Source organism: Daucus carota, chromosome 3 (genome assembly GCF_001625215.2).
Source record: "Daucus carota subsp. sativus chromosome 3, DH1 v3.0, whole genome shotgun sequence".
NCBI lineage: Eukaryota > Viridiplantae > Streptophyta > Magnoliopsida > Apiales > Apiaceae > Daucus > Daucus carota.
Window position 1 is genome coordinate 26,915,648 of NC_030383.2, and position 17,484 is coordinate 26,933,131.

At 38.7% G+C, this 17,484-nt stretch overlaps 1 protein-coding gene across 1 annotated transcript in view; it reads left to right on the top strand.

Annotated features, from left to right (window-relative positions):
* Window positions 1–5,399: 5,399 nt before the first annotated feature.
* The window catches only part of LOC135151445 (uncharacterized), a gene marked incomplete at its 3' end in the record, with an annotated part of 91,359 nt that continues 79,274 nt past the window's right edge, over window positions 5,400–17,484 (top strand). Inside the window, exons 1-5 of the mRNA XM_064089894.1 lie at window positions 5,400–5,790; window positions 6,436–6,698; window positions 6,783–6,899; window positions 6,978–7,133; window positions 7,419–7,664. Of these exons, the coding sequence (XP_063945964.1) occupies window positions 5,400–5,790; window positions 6,436–6,698; window positions 6,783–6,899; window positions 6,978–7,133; window positions 7,419–7,664 (1,173 nt within the window). The remainder of the gene's footprint in view (window positions 5,791–6,435; window positions 6,699–6,782; window positions 6,900–6,977; window positions 7,134–7,418; window positions 7,665–17,484) is intronic.

The following is a 17,484-nucleotide window of genomic DNA, read 5'->3' on the forward strand; positions in this document are numbered from 1 at the left end:
TCAGAAATTCAACAATGGAAGAGTTCTGCAAAGAAAGAGGTGTAGTGCAACAATTTTCTGCACCTGGTACACCACAGCAAAATGGTGTAGTTGAGAGGAAAAACAGGACTCTTATAGAAGCTGCCAGAACTATGCTTGATGAGGCTAAACTACCTACTTATTTCTGGGCAGAAGCTGTTCAAACAGCTTGTTTCACTCAAAATGCAACACTGATTAATAAGCATGGCAAGACCCCATATGAAATGGTGAGGAAAAAGAAGCCAAATCTGAAGTACTTTCATATATTTGGGTGCAAATGCTTTGTATTGAAGACTCTGTTCGGTGAAATCTACACGCAAGCGCACGTGATCACAAGTAATATATTAAGTTCGTTCCCACAGAGACTGGTGAATTAAGAATACGCACCTATGCAACAATGTATGACCAAATTCACTGCTAAGACAATTAACAAGGATGGTTTTCTTTTATACTAATAACTAAATTTACTAATCAAATTCAGAATAGGAAAACACATGGGATTCCAACTTCATTATCGAATTCATCTAGAATTGAAATTACTGATTAACATGCGACTGTTGATCCTAATCAGACAACACGAAAGTAATACATGCCAACTCTCGTTGCACACATATCATACCAATCAAAATCCGCAATTAAGACAGAAATCTCATGGACACCAACAAAGCTCAGACCCTATATCTCTATAGCGGTAGTGTAAGCAGAGAGGTTTAATAACAAGTCGTCTATCGTGATTACACAGGGTGATAAAAATAGTTCAAGTCTATCACAAATTATGTTTCATTCACATAATCCTATGTTTACATGGCATAGTTCTAAATTCAATCATCCACTCTCGCTTCAGAAAGAATTAACAAACAACTTAGAAGTTAGCTACGCTCCTAAGAAGAATAAGCACGGCTCATGCAAAGAAATCAACGTACGTTGCAAGATCAAGTAATTAATATTCGTTACTAGACTACATCGATAAATCCATTAAAATCCCATGAAGGCGGTTAGTTCATAATCGAACTAATCGACATCATGGGTTCTAATGAAAACATTATAAAGAAAAGACAAGAATTGAATGGAATAAAAATGCTTGAATTAATAATAATAAGGATCACACGTTACAGATTTGATGTTCACGATCTCGCTCGAAACTGTCACTTCCTCGCGAAGAACGATCCAATACAACTGATAATGTGCTTTGATTACAAGAAAACTAACTATTTTTCGATATTCTAACTACTTGGAGGCTAGGGTTTTACACATGAGAATTTAAAATGCATTGACCAAGTCAACCGGGCCTCGACCGCTGCGAAAATCCATCAGAAAAGCTGTAAAAATCGGCCCGGGGAAGTTCTGCTGGGCGCGGCCGCGCTAAACTAGCGCAGGCGCGCTAGTTGCAGCAGACTGTAGCGCGGGCGCGCTAACAAGTAGCGCGGGCGCGCTACTGTCTGTCTTGGCAGCTCCGTTTCTTCGTTTCTCGCTCGTTCTCGCGTGCATGTCCTTCCTCGCTTCTAGTACCACTTCCGTAGGTGATCACGGTTGCATTTAGCATATGCAACAAGCCCTTTAAACCCCTAGATAGCTCTAGTGGACGAGTGTGTTCTCGTGAGGGTTTGTAGAAGATATACCCACAAAATCCCAAGTCGCGATGAATCCACAATTCTCTATTCTTGCAAATAATGCACCAAAACCAACCTAAAATGATAGAAAATCACTTCATCACCTCAACTCGTGACCTGCACAGAAAAACAATAAAAACACATCAAAAGACACTAAACACTTAAGTACAACCAACCAATTTAAGTGGAAATGAAGGCCTATAAGTGTGTATAAATACCACTTATCAGACTCATCCAGAACAGCTTACCAAGTTTGATTTAAAAGCTGATGAAGGCATTTTTGTAGGTTATCCTCTGATAACAAAGGCCTTCAGAGTCTACAATCTAAGAACCAAGGTGATCATGGAATCCATACATGTGTGATTTGATGACAAGAAAATTATGGGCTTAACAGATATGGATGATCATGAAAAACTGCATTTTGAAAATGAAGAAATATTCTCTGATTCGACAAACTCTGATGAACAGTCAAACTCTGACTGTGAACAAAATACAGCAAACTCTGATGAAAATTTACAAGTTCATGATGATGAAGCACTTGCTGAGGGGGAGCATCAGAATGTTTCAGACTCTACCCAAGACTCATCAGAGAATGCTAACTCAAACTCATCAGAGAATACTGATTCAAACTCTGATAGCACAAATGCAGGGGGAGCTACAGAGAATAATCAACAGAATCAGGAGAGCATGGATCAAGGGGGAGGATCCAATGATGAAAATAGTCAACTTCCACATGCTAGGAAGTGGACAAAATCTCACACACCTGATTTAATAATTGGAGATCCAGAAGCAGGTGTGCAAACAAGGACAGCTACAGCAAATGAGTGTTTACATCATTGCTTTCTGTCACAAACAGAACCTAAAAAGGTGGAGGAAGCTCTTCAAGATGCTGACTGGATTCAAGCAATGCAAGAGGAGCTAAATGAGTTTGAGAGAAACAAAGTATGGACCCTAGTACCAAGACCTAAAGACAGATCCATAGTTGGTACAAAATGGGTGTTCAGAAACAAAACTGACAGTGAGGGTGTCATTACAAGGAATAAAGCAAGGCTTGTGGCAAAAGGGTACTCACAACAGGAAGGTATTGACTATGATGAGACATTTTCCCCAGTTGCAAGATTGGAGGCAATCGGAATCTTTCTGGCCTATGCTGCTCACAAGAAATTCAAGGTATTTCAGATGGATGTCAAGAGTGCTTTTCTGAATGGAAAACTGGATGAAGAGGTATATGTTGAACAACCTCCAGGATTTGTGGATCCAAAACATCCAGACTATGTCTACAGGTTGGACAAAGCACTTTATGGACTAAAGCAGGCTCCAAGGGCATGGTATGAAACTCTGGCTCAATTTCTTCTTGAAAGTGGATTTACTAGAGGTACCATAGATAAAACCCTGTTTTATTTGAATCATGGTAATGATCTGCTTTTAGTTCAAATCTATGTTGATGACATTATTTTTGGCTCCACTAATGCTAAACTCTGTCAAAGATTTGCCAAGCTCATGCAGTCTAGGTACCAAATGAGCATGATGGGGGAACTCAGTTATTTTCTGGGTTTACAAGTTAAACAGACTGAAGATGGGATTTTTATAAATCAAGCCAAGTATACCAGAAATCTTTTGAAGAAATTTGGTATGCAAGACAGTTCAGCTGCAACCACTCCTATGGCAACAGCAACCAAACTAGACAAAGACACTGGTGCATCAGTGGATATCACAAACTATAGAGGAATGATTGGATCTTTGCTTTATCTGACTGCAAGTAGACCAGACATCATGTATGCCACATGTCTATGTGCAAGATTTCAGGCAGATCCAAGAGAGCCTCATCTGATTGCAGTGAAGAGGATATTCAGATATCTCAAGGGAACCACATCATTGGGATTATGGTATCCTAGAGAATCAGATTTTAGTCTAATTGGATACTCTGATGCAGATTTTGCAGGTTGCAAAATTGACAGGAAAAGCACAAGTGGGAGTTGTCAATTTCTGGGTGGAAGACTTGTTTCTTGGTACAGCAAGAAGCAGAAGTCCATTTCAACATCAACAGCAGAGTCAGAGTATATAGCTGCAGGCAGCTGCTGTGCTCAAATTCTTTGGATGAAGAATCAACTGTTGGACTATGGGTTATCCTTTTCTAAAATTCCTATTTATTGTGATAACCAAAGTGCTATTGCTATGACAGGAAACCCAGTTCAACATTCTCTGACAAAGCACATCAGTATAAGATATCATTTTATAAGGGAGCATGTGGAGGAAGGAACCATTGAATTTCACTTTGTTCCCACAGAACAGCAGCTAGCAGACATATTCACCAAACCACTAAGTGAAGCAACCTTCACTAGACTGGTGAATGAGCTAGGAATGATTTCAGGAACTGAGTAAACATACTGGTCAGATCTTTAAAATTTCAATTGTCAAATTACCATATGTAATGCTCACAAATTTGCCATGATATACTCTGATTGGTAAATTCTGATGCCATTCTCTGATGATATACTCTGTGTGCTATACTCTGATGATATTCTCTGATCGTCATTCTCTGACGATATTCTCTGATGTTTGTAAACTCTGAATCTTGATTAATGATTTCATTTTTTATTTCTCTGAGAAAACAAACCTGTGAAGATACTATGAAGCATGATATGAATTAGTAATCATGAATCTCAGTTCAGTTCTTTAATCTTGATCTCAATTTTGTGCTACTACTTAACACTATATGCATGTTGATATCATTGAGACTCTATTACTTCACATATCTTAATTATAAGTGAGACTGACTAATTTGCATTTTCTCTCAGTAAATTAGACAGTGATTATAAACTCTGATGCTATATACATACCCCTGCAAATAAGCATAGTACTCCTTTGAGATCTTAGATGTCTATATGACAGTGACTGGGAAGACCCAAACACTTACTGGTATTAAGTAATTGCCAAGATTTTATTATCTATGGTGACCAGTCATAATCTCTGATTACTGGAGAAATACTGTTGCAAAATAATATTTAACGGTCGTGATTCATTTACACTGAAAAGCGTCCTTTAAAATAATTAAAAAAATTAAAAAAAAAAAAGGGTTAGTTTATTTTATATTTCTCCATCAGAGTATGCCTATTGTCTATGTCTTGAGAGTTTAAATAAATTATTCTTGTCTACCTTATAATTACGAAATTGTGAAATTCTTTAGTCTCTGATTTAATATGTTAAATCACGCACATTATTTCACATGCACATTATTGAGCTATGGATTTTATGACAAACTCTGATTTTTTGATGAATTTTCTATACATTATGTCTTTATTCTGAGGTATTAAGAATTAATTTTCTTTGATTTAAATCTCAGAGTTTAAAATTCGAGAGATTTGATCTTGATTTTCTAAACTCTTATACTTTCAGGAGTTCAAATATTCAGAGAATATGAAGGGAGTATTCCAAACGGGTGTATTGTTAGTGGGTTTACATCAAAAACATTTTAATAGGAGAACGTGTAATCAGCATTTATTACTGCACATGTTTTACTGCGCTAATGATTATTACTCTCTTTTCTCCATCCCACTAACTCTCATCTACCAGTGAAAATCCGACAGGTGTCCAAGAGAACAGAGAGTCATGCGTGTACAGCTACACAAAATCTGAAGAGTTTATCACATCAGATTATATTGCTCATTACACACACTCTCTTCACAAACTCTTACTCTCTTCTCTCCGAAATTCAAATTTTCTCCTACACATTTTCTCAAACACATTTCTCTACTCACAATCTCTGGTATAATGGCAACTACTACATTTACCCATGCAGGTGTGGACTTTGTCCCCAACAACTATGCAGCCATTCTTGACACTACTGAAGCTCCAAGAGATTATCATCCCTTCCAGCGCTTCTTGGCACAGAGTGCTCTAGCCACAGCCCTTACAGCTCCTGCCAGACTCTCTGGAAGCCAAATTATCAATTTTTGGAGAACGGGTCGCTATGATAATGGTGGTACAAATGGATCTCCATCCATTATATTCTCTTATGAAGGGGAGGAGTATGCTGTCACTCCAGCCACAGTCCGTCAAGCTCTTAACCTACCTGAACATTCCAATTACATCACACATGGCGATGCAAATCTAAGAGCCATGATGACTGACTTGGGCTACTATGATTCTCTGGACAAATTAGGTCAATTGAAGCGTCCTGGACTCAGGAAGGAATGGAGTTTCTTCTTCGACTGCATAACCAGAGCTTTCCAGAAGAAATCTACCAACTGGGATGCAATACCCATGGATATGCTACAAATTGGGTATTCTCTGATCTATTCTACTAATTTCGATTATGGTAGATTAGTTATTAGAAATATTGGTGAAAGAATGCATGAAAATCGTCAAGTTGTCTATTTTTCACGCTTTTGCCAATTATTGTTCCATGCATCTGTTGGAGAGGTAGCATTTGATGATGAGATCAGACCTTTTAAGCTGCATAAAAGGGCTTTCAAAGATCTCATCTCTAAAGATGAAAAGAGGCCAGTTCTTAGGCCATTACAAGTTCCAGCTCAAATTAGAGATAGACTGAACATGCTTCCAGCAAATCAACAATCTCCAGTCTCTTCTCAAGCAGCTAGGACACCTGCATCCAAGTCCAAGAGGGCTGCAAAGTCTGATGCAGCCCCCTCCACTGCCAAAAGAACAAGAACCTCTGTTGCTACACATGTTCTGAAATCAAACTCTGATGAGCAGACAAACACTGATGAGCCAGTAAACTCTGAGGCTCATTTAAACTCTGAGGCTCAAGTAAACTCTGAGCCCCAAGCAAACTCTGAGATTCCAGTAAACACTGAAGCTGCTTCTCCTCCAAAGCAGAAAAGAAGGAGGCTTGTTGCAGCATATGAATATGATGATTTGGAACCTACTCCTGCAACAACCTCTGAACCTGTTCAAACTAGTCCTCAACAACAAAAGCCAGCCAGATTCAAGAGAAGGGCTCAAAAGCCAGAGAGGGCAAAAGTCCCAATCACTGAAATAACAGACTTCACAGTTGAGGAAGAGCAAACACCATCAACTCCAGTTGCTGAACATTCTCAAGCTCTGATGGTGCTTCCTATCAAAGCTGTTCCTCTGACATCTCCCACAGCATCTTCTACTTCATCTGAAGTAGATGAAGAAATTGTCTGCCAGGAGCAAGCTACAGCTGAAGCTGAAACAACAGTTTCTGATCCCAAATCTCCTATATCTGATCATGGAACCCCAACTCCAATTCCTCAATCACCAATGAAAATTCCTGAGGGGGCCATTGTTCATGATACAGCTCCAGAAAACTACAAGTCTGATGTAGTTGATGAATCTGACAAATTAGCTATGGAAGCTCTGCAGTCTCTTGCTAAGGCTGGTGAAGAGCCTAGCAAATCACAGTCTAAAGCTCAAGAAAAATCTGCTCAAGACACTGTTGAGAAAATTGCTGATCCTGCATCTGATAATGATGAGGATGATGAAAGTTCAGATGATGACAATGATGACAATGATAATGAAGTTCCTCAGTCACATCTACAACAAAAGTGGGAGTCCACCAGCCAGTATAATGCCAGGCTACAAACTCTGAATACAGACTCTGAGCCACTTCCCAGGGATCTTCAGGTTGATCCACCAAATGAAGTCTGGGATAAACTCTGGCTGAGCCACCAACATTCTCTGGAGCCAACTAAAGCTGAAGAATTTTTATCTATGGCAGAGAATAAAATCACAAACTCTGATGTTATGTCAAGCCTCAAAGGCACAATTCTTTATCTGAAGACATTTCATCCTGCTCATGCCCAGACATCTAAATCAATAGATGGTCTCAGAACAGAAGTAGCTAATATCAAAGAGACAAATGACATGGAGAAGAAAAGGACTCTTCTACCTCTGAAAGATAATGTTCAGAAACTGGTATCTGCAAATGAATCTCTGGACAAGAGGATGACAATGATTGAATCAACTCAAGAAAGGATGTCCAAGCAACTTGAAGCCATCCAATCTTCACTTTCTCTGATCACATCAATACTGATTCCTGATGAGGATGATGTCAAAAAGGGGGAGAGAGTAGCTAAAGTCAAATGCAAGTCTACTACTCAAACTCTGAAGAGAAAGAAGAAGGATGATAATGATGATGTTGATGATTTCACAAAGCACAAAAGATTTCAATCAGGGACTGGTGGAAGAGTTTCAAACTCTGATAGTCAGAAACAGTCTAAGCAAAGCACAAAGTCTGCTCCAACACATAATTTCACATCTGGATCTAAGCAAAGACCAGTGACTGGATCAGACAAACCCATGACTGATGAAGAGCTTGCTAGATTGATTTTTGAACAAGAAAATCCAGAAGCCAATTTGGATTTGGAGTTGATTGCTGTAGAAGAAGAAGAACTAAAGAAGGAACATACTGAAGCAATACAGTCAGGAAAAATCCAGAAGCCTGCAAATTCAACTGCCAAACCAAAGGAAAAGGGGATACTGATTAAGGAAGCCACTGTTGCTGATCAGAGTTTGTCTGTCAAAAAGATATACTCTGAGGATGAGTATACATCTAAAGGCAAAAGCAAAGTGGATGAACATCTTGAGAGAGGATTCACTCTGAAGAAATCTACAACCTCTGACAAAGATCAAGTTGTAAAGGAAAAGAAAACAGAAGCTGCAATCTCTGACAAAGCTCATGTTGCAGAATCACAAAAAGAAAGATTAACCTCTGACATAGCTCAAGTTAATAAGGATGCAAAGAAAGACACAACCTCTGACAAAGCTCAAGCTGTGTTCAAACCAACAACTACTCCATTAGCTGGATTTGCAAAGCCTAGTCTGATGACTGAGATAAGCTTTGAAAAGGGACCAATTCAACCAATCTCTCATCGTAAAGCAGGAAGAGATAAAGGAGGGCTGGGATCCAAATATGAAAAATTTGATCAGAGTATAGGATCAAGACCAGATGACCCCTCATCTCTATGTGCTCCCAAGACTGGAGCTTTACAAGAAAAAATGGACAAATTAGATTCAGTCCAGTTGGTGAAGAATGACAGAGGAGATAATATTCTTATCTACTTCATGTCTGATGGAACAGTGTTTAGAATACTTGAAGCAGATCTCTATGCTAAACACTGGGAGGAATTGAGATATGTATCACACATATTTCAAGTGAAAAACAAGTCATGTCAACACATCTCCAACCTGCTTAAAGATCAAATCAGAAGAAAAATGGGTATTACAGGAAATAAAAATGCTGGACCTTTCATTCCAAAATACTTCAACAATCAAGGACAGCTAGTTGAGATGAAGAAAAATTCAGCCAAAATAGAGACAGTAGCTGGAGTCAGTGCTCTGAGTTTCAATGAAGAATCTGACAAAGGCTACATTATGCTGAATAAGGACATGAAGAAGAACAAGATCTATGATCTCAGAGCTGCAATTTATCAAACTGGAGTTTCAAATCCAGAACTAAGAGATGTAAAGAGACAGATGGTAGCAGCTCTTGAAGAAGCAGAAAAACAACTCCTCAGAGGATACTTAAAGACTGCTCATGGTGTCTATGAAGTTAGGGAGTAGAGTTTCTGTAAGTTTTAAAAGTTTTCTGTTATATAGTTAAACTCTGTTGCATTTGACTTAAATGTTTTGACATCATCAATTATCTGTTAACTTGCACATAATGTATTTATGCACAAGTTGGGGGAGATTGTTAGATATAATTGATGATTACTAATGTTCTTAAAGTTTGTTTTAGAACAGAAATCATCAGAGTTTAATCTGGAAGCTGATCAGAGTTTAGTAAAGTCTGACAGAGTTTGATAAAGTCTGATAGAGTTTGATAAAGTCTGACCAGAGTTTACATAGTCAAGACTCGTCAGAGTTTACACGTGGAAAGAGCTCAGAAGCGGATATACTTCAAGGAATGATAGAAGCGGAGGAGTGATTTACTGGCTATGGAAACTAAACAGAAAACTGGAGCAATCTTTGATTGATAGAATTTATAGCTGATTTATAGGATATCAAATCAGAGATTGATTTTGTAACTGTGTCTATATAAACACAGATTAGGGTTACTCTATATGAGTTGAGTTATCGAGTACATTGTTAAGAACCCTAGCAGCTCTTAGTGATACAATATAAATCACTGAGAGAGTTTTTGTAACCATCAAAGCTTTGTGAATATAACAGTTTACTACTTTCAATCTTTCATATTGTCTTACTGTGTTACAGATTGTGATCACTATATCATATTATATAGTGAGTTAATAGGACCTAACACATACCATGATGCCATAATAACAATAATAGACCGTTACCATGTGAATAACTTTTGAATAATACCTTTGTACCCAATATTCCCCTTTGATATAACTTGTATGCATATATTGAACTGTGAATAAGCTTTTCTTGTCTACATTCAGAATCATGCCTCCTCGAAGAACCCGCAACACCACCAATGAAAATACCGAAGAACCACCACCAACCTTGGCTCAACTTATGCAACTTCTTCACCAACAATCTGTTACCCTTGCTCAACAACAACAATTACTTCAACAACAACTCCAGCAACAACAACAAGCACCACCATCACCTACTACTTTCAAATCCTTCCAAGCTGTGAAACCACCCGAGTTCCGAGGAACTCAAGACCCTGTTGAAGCTCAGTCCTGGCTAAAGGAGATGGAGAAGGCTTTCACCTTGGCTGTTGCAACCGATGATAAGAAAGTTGAATATGCCTCTTATTTTCTGAAAGATGAAGCAAACTACTGGTGGGAGTCAGCCTGTGCTTTAGAAGAAGGTGAGGTTATTGCTTGGGATAGATTCAAGAGGATATTTCTAGACAAGTACTTTCCAAGGTATTTGCAAACACAAATGGAATTGAAGTTCTTTGAATTGAAGCAAGAGGGAATGACTGTTGGGGAATATGAAAAGAAATTTACAGAATTAGCAAGGTTCGTGGGAGATTATGTGGACACGGACGAGAAAAGAGCGAAGAGATTTCAACAAGGATTGAAGCCTTGGCTACGAAGCAGAGTGGCTGCTTTCGAATTGGCCACATATGCTGAAGTGGTCCAGAAGGCAATGGTAATTGAAGGAGAAAGTGATCAGAATCAGAAGGAGAAGGATAGTAAGAAGAGAAAGTTTGTGAGTAAAGGTGAAGGTTCGGCTCAAGGGAGCCAAAGTGGGAAGAATTTCAAGAAGTTCGGAGTTCAGAATCAAGGAGGTCCCCGAGGATTCAAGAAAGGAGAAAATAGGAATGTGAAGAAGATTCAAGGACCGAGTGGTCAAAGGAGTCAACAAGCAAATTCAGAATGCAAGTTCTGCAACAAGAAACACACGGGAAGTTGTAATAAGGCTGATATTGTCTGTTTCAAGTGCAACTCGAAAGGTCATTATGCAAACGAGTTCCAGAACCCGAAGCCTTCTGTTACATGTTTCAAGTGTGGAAAGACCGGTCATATGTCAAGAGATTGTAAAGCTCCTGGAACCAACAAGTTGATGCAATTGGCAGCTACCCCTTACAATCAAGGAATGACGTCTTCTGCTCCGATTCTGCAACTACCTTCTACTCAAGTTTTTGAGTCTGCAACTCCTGTTTTCCATCCCTCTTATCCGGCTCAAGCAAGGACATTCAACATGAATATCAAAGATGCTGTTCAGAGTTCTGAGGTTGTGGCAGGTACGCTTTCTGTCAACAACAACCATGCTAAAGTGCTATTTGATTCTGGAGCTACTAGATCTTTCATATCTGAATCTTTTGTTGGCAAGTTGAATTGTGCAATTGAACCGTTAGTTGAACCCTTATCTATCATTGTTGCTAATCAAGAACAAGTATCTGTTAGAAATATTTGCCCCCGATGTACTATAGAGATTTCTGGCTTTAGTTTTCCTGCTTCCCTTATACCTTTTCGATTAGGAGAGTTTGATGTTATATTAGGTATGGATTGGTTAGCAGAAAATGGTGCTCAAATAGACTGTAAGAAGAAGAAGATAATCCTTAAGTCTCCACAAGGCAAGAAAGTAGAATTCAAAGGGCATAAACAAACCAAGACATTTTTGACGATAATTGAAGCTAAGATGTTGTTAAGGCAAGGTTGTGAAGGTTATTTGGCTCATGTGATTGATAGATCTAAAGAGACGCCGAATATAGAAAGCATTCCGAAAGTTAATGAATTTCTGGATGTATTTCCTGACGATCTTCCTGGATTGCCTCCCGACCGTCAAATTGAGTTTTCTATTGACTTAGCACCCGGCACGGAACCAGTTTCAAAGCAACCGTATCGAATGGCGCCGGCAGAAATGAAGGAGTTGGCCAAGCAATTGCAAGAGTTGTTAGACAAAGGAGTTATAAGGCCGAGTGTATCCCCGTGGGGAGCTCCAGTTCTTTTTGTGAAGAAAAAGGACGGAAGCATGAGATTATGCATCGACTATAGAGAATTGAACAAGTTGACAATCAAGAATAGGTATCCTATGCCTCGAATCGACGACTTATTTGATCAACTCAAAGGAGCAACTTACTTTTCGAAGATTGACTTGCGTTCGGGATATCATCAATTGAAGATTAAACCGGAAGACATTCCAAAGACCGCTTTCAGAACTCGGTATGGGCATTACGAGTTTCTAGTTATGGCATTTGGATTGACAAACGCACCAGCCGCCTTCATGGATTTGATGAACCGTGTATTCAAGAAGTATTTAGACAAGTTCGTCATTGTATTCATCGACGATATTCTCATATACTCGAAATCTGAAGAGGAACATGCTGAACATCTGAGGATAGCTTTGGAAACATTAAGAAAGGAGAAGTTGTATGCAAAGTTCTCAAAATGTGAATTTTGGCTACGAGAAGTGCAGTTTTTAGGACATATTGTTGGAAGTGAAGGTATTCGAGTGGATCCAGCAAAGATAGAAGCTGTGATGAATTGGGAAAGGCCGAAGACCCCAACTGAAGTTAGAAGTTTCATGGGATTGGCCGGATATTATCGAAGGTTTGTGAAGGATTTTTCGAAGATTGCAGTACCGTTGACAAGATTGACTCGGAAGAATGAGAAGTTTGAATGGACCGATAAATGTGAAAAGAGCTTTCAAGAGTTGAAACAGAAGTTAGTCACCGCTCCAGTTCTAGCTTTGCCAGATGATCAAGGAGATTTTGTTATCTACAGTGATGCGTCATACAAAGGATTAGGTTGTGTCTTAATGCAACACGGGAAAGTGATAGCCTACGCGTCAAGACAACTCAAGCCACACGAACAAAGATATCCGACTCATGACTTGGAATTGGCAGCAATTGTGTTTGCTTTAAAGCTTTGGAGACACTATCTTTATGGCGAGAAGTGTGAAATATTCACGGATCACAAAAGCTTGAAGTACATTTTCACGCAAAAAGAGTTGAACATGAGGCAGCGAAGATGGTTGGAATTGATTAAAGACTACGACTGCACGATTAACTATCATCCCGGAAAGGCGAACGTAGTAGCAGATGCGTTAAGTCGCAAAGAAAGGTTAAATATGTTGACCATGGCTCAAGAACTATCACAGGAATTTGAGAAGATGGGAATTGAAATTCGAGCTCCTAGTGCACCTACAGAAATGATTTGTACCATGACTTTTCAGCCTGAATTGATGGAAAAGATAAAGAAGTGCCAAGAAGAAGTGATGAATGAGAAGATGAATGAGTTAACCGGAGAAGAAATCTGCACACAGAAAGACAACCAAGGAATCTTGAGGTTTTCATCAAGAATTTGGATACCAAACGTGGAGGAATTGAAGAATGAAATCTTGAAGGATGCTCACAATTCAGAGTTTTCTATTCACCCCGGAAGCACAAAAATGTACCAAGATTTGAAGCAAAACTTTTGGTGGCCAGACATGAAGAAGGAAATTGCTCAATGGACCAGTAAATGCTACACTTGTCAAAGAGTAAAAGCTGAACATCAGAAGCCAAGTGGATTGATACAGCCGTTAGAGATACCAGAATGGAAGTGGGAGCACATTGCAATGGACTTTATAGTTGGATTGCCAAGGACGAAATCTAATCATGATGCTATTTGGGTAATCATTGATCGATTGACCAAGTCGGCTCATTTTCTGCCAATCAATGAGAGATTTTCAATGGACAAGCTGATTCACATGTATTTGAAAGAGATTGTTACTCGTCATGGAGTTCCAGTATCTATTGTGTCAGATCGAGACCCTCGTTTTAATTCGAGATTTTGGAAGCAATTTCAAGAACATTTGGGAACCCGACTCAAGATGAGTACTGCCTATCAGCCACAAACGGACGGACAAAGCGAGCGTACAATTCAAACTATCGAAGACATGTTGAGGTCTTGTGCTTTGGACTTCAAAGGAAATTGGGACGAGCATTTGCCTTTGGTTGAGTTTTCATATAATAACAGTTATCATGCTAGCATTGGAATGCCCCCGTACGAAGCTCTTTATGGAAGGAAGTGTAGATCTCCGATATATTGGGATGAAGTTGGAGAAAGGAAAGTAATTGGTCCAGAATTGATCCAGCAAACAAAAGAAGCAGTAGATGTGATTCGAAGCAGATTTATTGCAGCTCAAGATAGACAACGAAAGTATGCTGACCCGCACAGAAAAGATGTTGAGTTTGAAATTGGAGAAGCCGTTCTGTTGAAGGTGTCACCCTGGAAAGGAATAGCAAGATTCGGAAAGAAAGGGAAACTGAGTCCAAGATTTATTGGTCCTTTTGAGATTTTAAGCAGAATTGGGAAAGTGGCGTACGAACTAGCCTTACCGCCTCAAATGCAGCACGTTCACAACGTTTTCCATGTCTCATTGCTTAAGAAGTTCAACCCCGACACCAAGTGCATTATAGAGAATGAACCAGTTGAGATAGAGCCCGATTTGTCTTATATCGAGCAACCGGTTAGCATTCTAGATAGAAAAGATAAGGTGTTAAGGAATAAGACAGTTCCTTTAGTTAGAATTTTGTGGAGGAATCCCAAAGTTGAAGAATCAACGTGGGAATTAGAAAGTGATATGTTAGATAAGTATCCTCATTTGTTTACTTAGATTCTGGGGTCAGAATCCTTTTAAGGGGGGAAGGATGTAACGCCTGTAATATTTGACTTATATACATTACAGTATTTCATTTTGGTGATATATTAAATTTCGTGTTTTAATTGCCAAACTATGTGAATTTGACTCGTTTATCGTTACATGACTTTCGTATGTCGTTATAATGTACTTATATGACTTTTGACGAATAATTCTCGCTACGCGATTAAATAATATTACTAGTTGCGACGGTTTTGACTTTGTATTAATAAATGTGATCGTTGCCGTTACCCGATTAAATAATAGTTGAGATATATGCGATTTAGTGATATTTGATAAATTGCGAGTAGCCGATAAACTTTAACTTGTAAAATAGCGTTTCATTGTATATATTCTTCTCGAGATTTTACGTGTATTATATTCGTGTTTTATATTTATGTGAAATGTGACTATTAGAGCTCTACTTGTAATATTTCTTTTAAAATTCATTTCTTGTCCAAAATTTGAGAGAACTATTTTATTAAACTTCTAAAATCTCATATTATTTGTGATATTAATTTCATGATTTATCGATTTGTACTTTATTTACTAAAACTCATTCTTTTAATATCTTTTTAATCACACTTTTATTAATTATCAAATGTCTACATTACCCTTGCATGCATTTTCCACCAACACTTGAAGAGAGGACAAGCTAGTCATTTCTACATTCCACTACCACTAGTTGGTCAAGTCAAAACACAAGAGAACAAAATATTACATACTTCCACACTTCACTCATTCATACACACCAACTAAAATCAAACCCACTTCTCTCATCTCTCTCTTCTCTCTCCCTCACCTCTCCTCTCGGCTCTCTCTCTCTAAACCCTCCTCCATTGCCGATTTCTTCATCTTCTTCAAGGATCAAGCTTGTCTTGCCAAGATCTTCATCACCCACACTTGTATCTTCTCTCTCAAGGTTAGACTTGGCTTGCATGTGTCACTTGGAACCGGAATGGGGCTTTAGTTCTTATGGACTTAGAGTCACCATTTCAGAGGTTCCTAGATGATGAGCTTGATGTGATTTTGGTGGAGGTTATACCTCCATTTGGCCGAAATACACTTGCTTCATCACCTTCGGCAATGACCCTCAAGGGAGCCGAAGGAAATGGGTTGTTTTCATGCCTTAAAATTCGAAATGGTGTGATGTTTTGATATGGTTTCAAGAAGTTTTTATCCTTTACAATGTGTTTTACAAAGTTTTAGACCTTGCATGTTATGATTTATACAAGAACCATGTGAAACTAGTGATCTTAGGCCATGATATTCGAATGGGTGTTATATGTGATGATTTGGAGCTTTTAACTTGGTTTTTGATCAATGCATGTTTCGGTTTTTGCCATAAAATGATAATGTAGATGGTGTCTTGATGTATTATGTTTAGTTTTGATGATTAATAAACTTGTATGTATGTGCATTGGCTTGGAAAGTGCTTAAAAACTGCTCCTGAAATTCTGCTCTGTTTTTGCTCTACAAATGCCTCGGTTTTATGCTTATATGAGGTTGGATTTTGTGATATCTTGCTTGGAGTAGCTAGTCAGTAGGTATATGTATATTGTAGGGTAGTATTTGTGGCTTGGTTTGTTGGTATATGGAGTTTTGGAGGGTGTTAAGGTGGAAGGAGTCACACACACACCATGGCAGATTTTTACACCTTAGAAAACTAGTGAAATGGAGGTGTCATGCTTAGGCCCTCATAGGCCCAAGTCTCCTGGAGTTAGGACTTGATGTATACAAGTCTCCAGTAGCTTTAGAAGTCATAAAAACCATCATTTACATAGATGCACACACACATTTCAGAGTACACCCCAGAACAGGGCACAATTGTGTCATTTGCACTTTTGAGTGTTAAAAACCTTGTCAATGATGAGGCCCTCATGGGGCCTTGATTTAGTTGAGCTCAGGGAAGTATTAGGAAGCTATTTGAGTCATTGGATTGGTGTAGTGAGTGAGATTAGTGAGTCTCAAGTTGGTAAGTTCATGGCAGTCCCCACAGCAGGGCAGGGTGCTCTGTGCCAACTTTGTTTAGAGGCCCAAGGAGGCCTGAGCAAGGCCTTAGTGTCATTCCAAGTGCACAACTTAGATTTAAGTCTTAAGTATCCAGTAGAGTCACAATTTCACCAAGGCACATAGTGGAAACACTTGTTTTTGCCAAAACCCCCAAGAGGTGCCAAACTGCCAAGGCAGAATGGTCACTTTGGTACACTAGTTTTTAAGGACCTATATAGGCAAGGCCTTTGAGTCATACCACTTCATAATATTAGTTTAAGATTGTGTCAACATTTAGAAATTGGTTTGGAGTCAATACCCTAAGTGGAGATGCCTCATTTCCACTAAAGAACACAAGTGTCACATATGGAGTCACATTCTAGTACCAACTTAGGGTGCATTGCATTTTAGTGTGTCATCAGTGAGGCCTGACCTCATATTGAGTCCATGAGTTAGTTTAAGCCAATTCACTTAGTGTAGATGCATTATTTTTACTAAGGCACCCAAGTGTCGCCAAGGTAAGCATACTAGTGAGTCATTTAGGTTGCACTTCACTTGTAAGTCTTGAGTAGTGGGGCACAAGTGTGCCTTACTATTAATTTGTTAATTTGAGGTCAGTAGAGTATGGTTAGGAGGTATTGGTCTTAGACCTTATGTGCTACTTGATTAAATGCTTAATTGACTTAGGAATAATTAGAGATTATTAAGTAATATAAGTTAAGTAACTAAGTGCCATGCTTTATTTGTTATGTGCATTACTTGATGATTATGTTACTTGTTTTAATTAAGTTTAAGTTTATATTTTATATATATGTATATACATTTATACGCG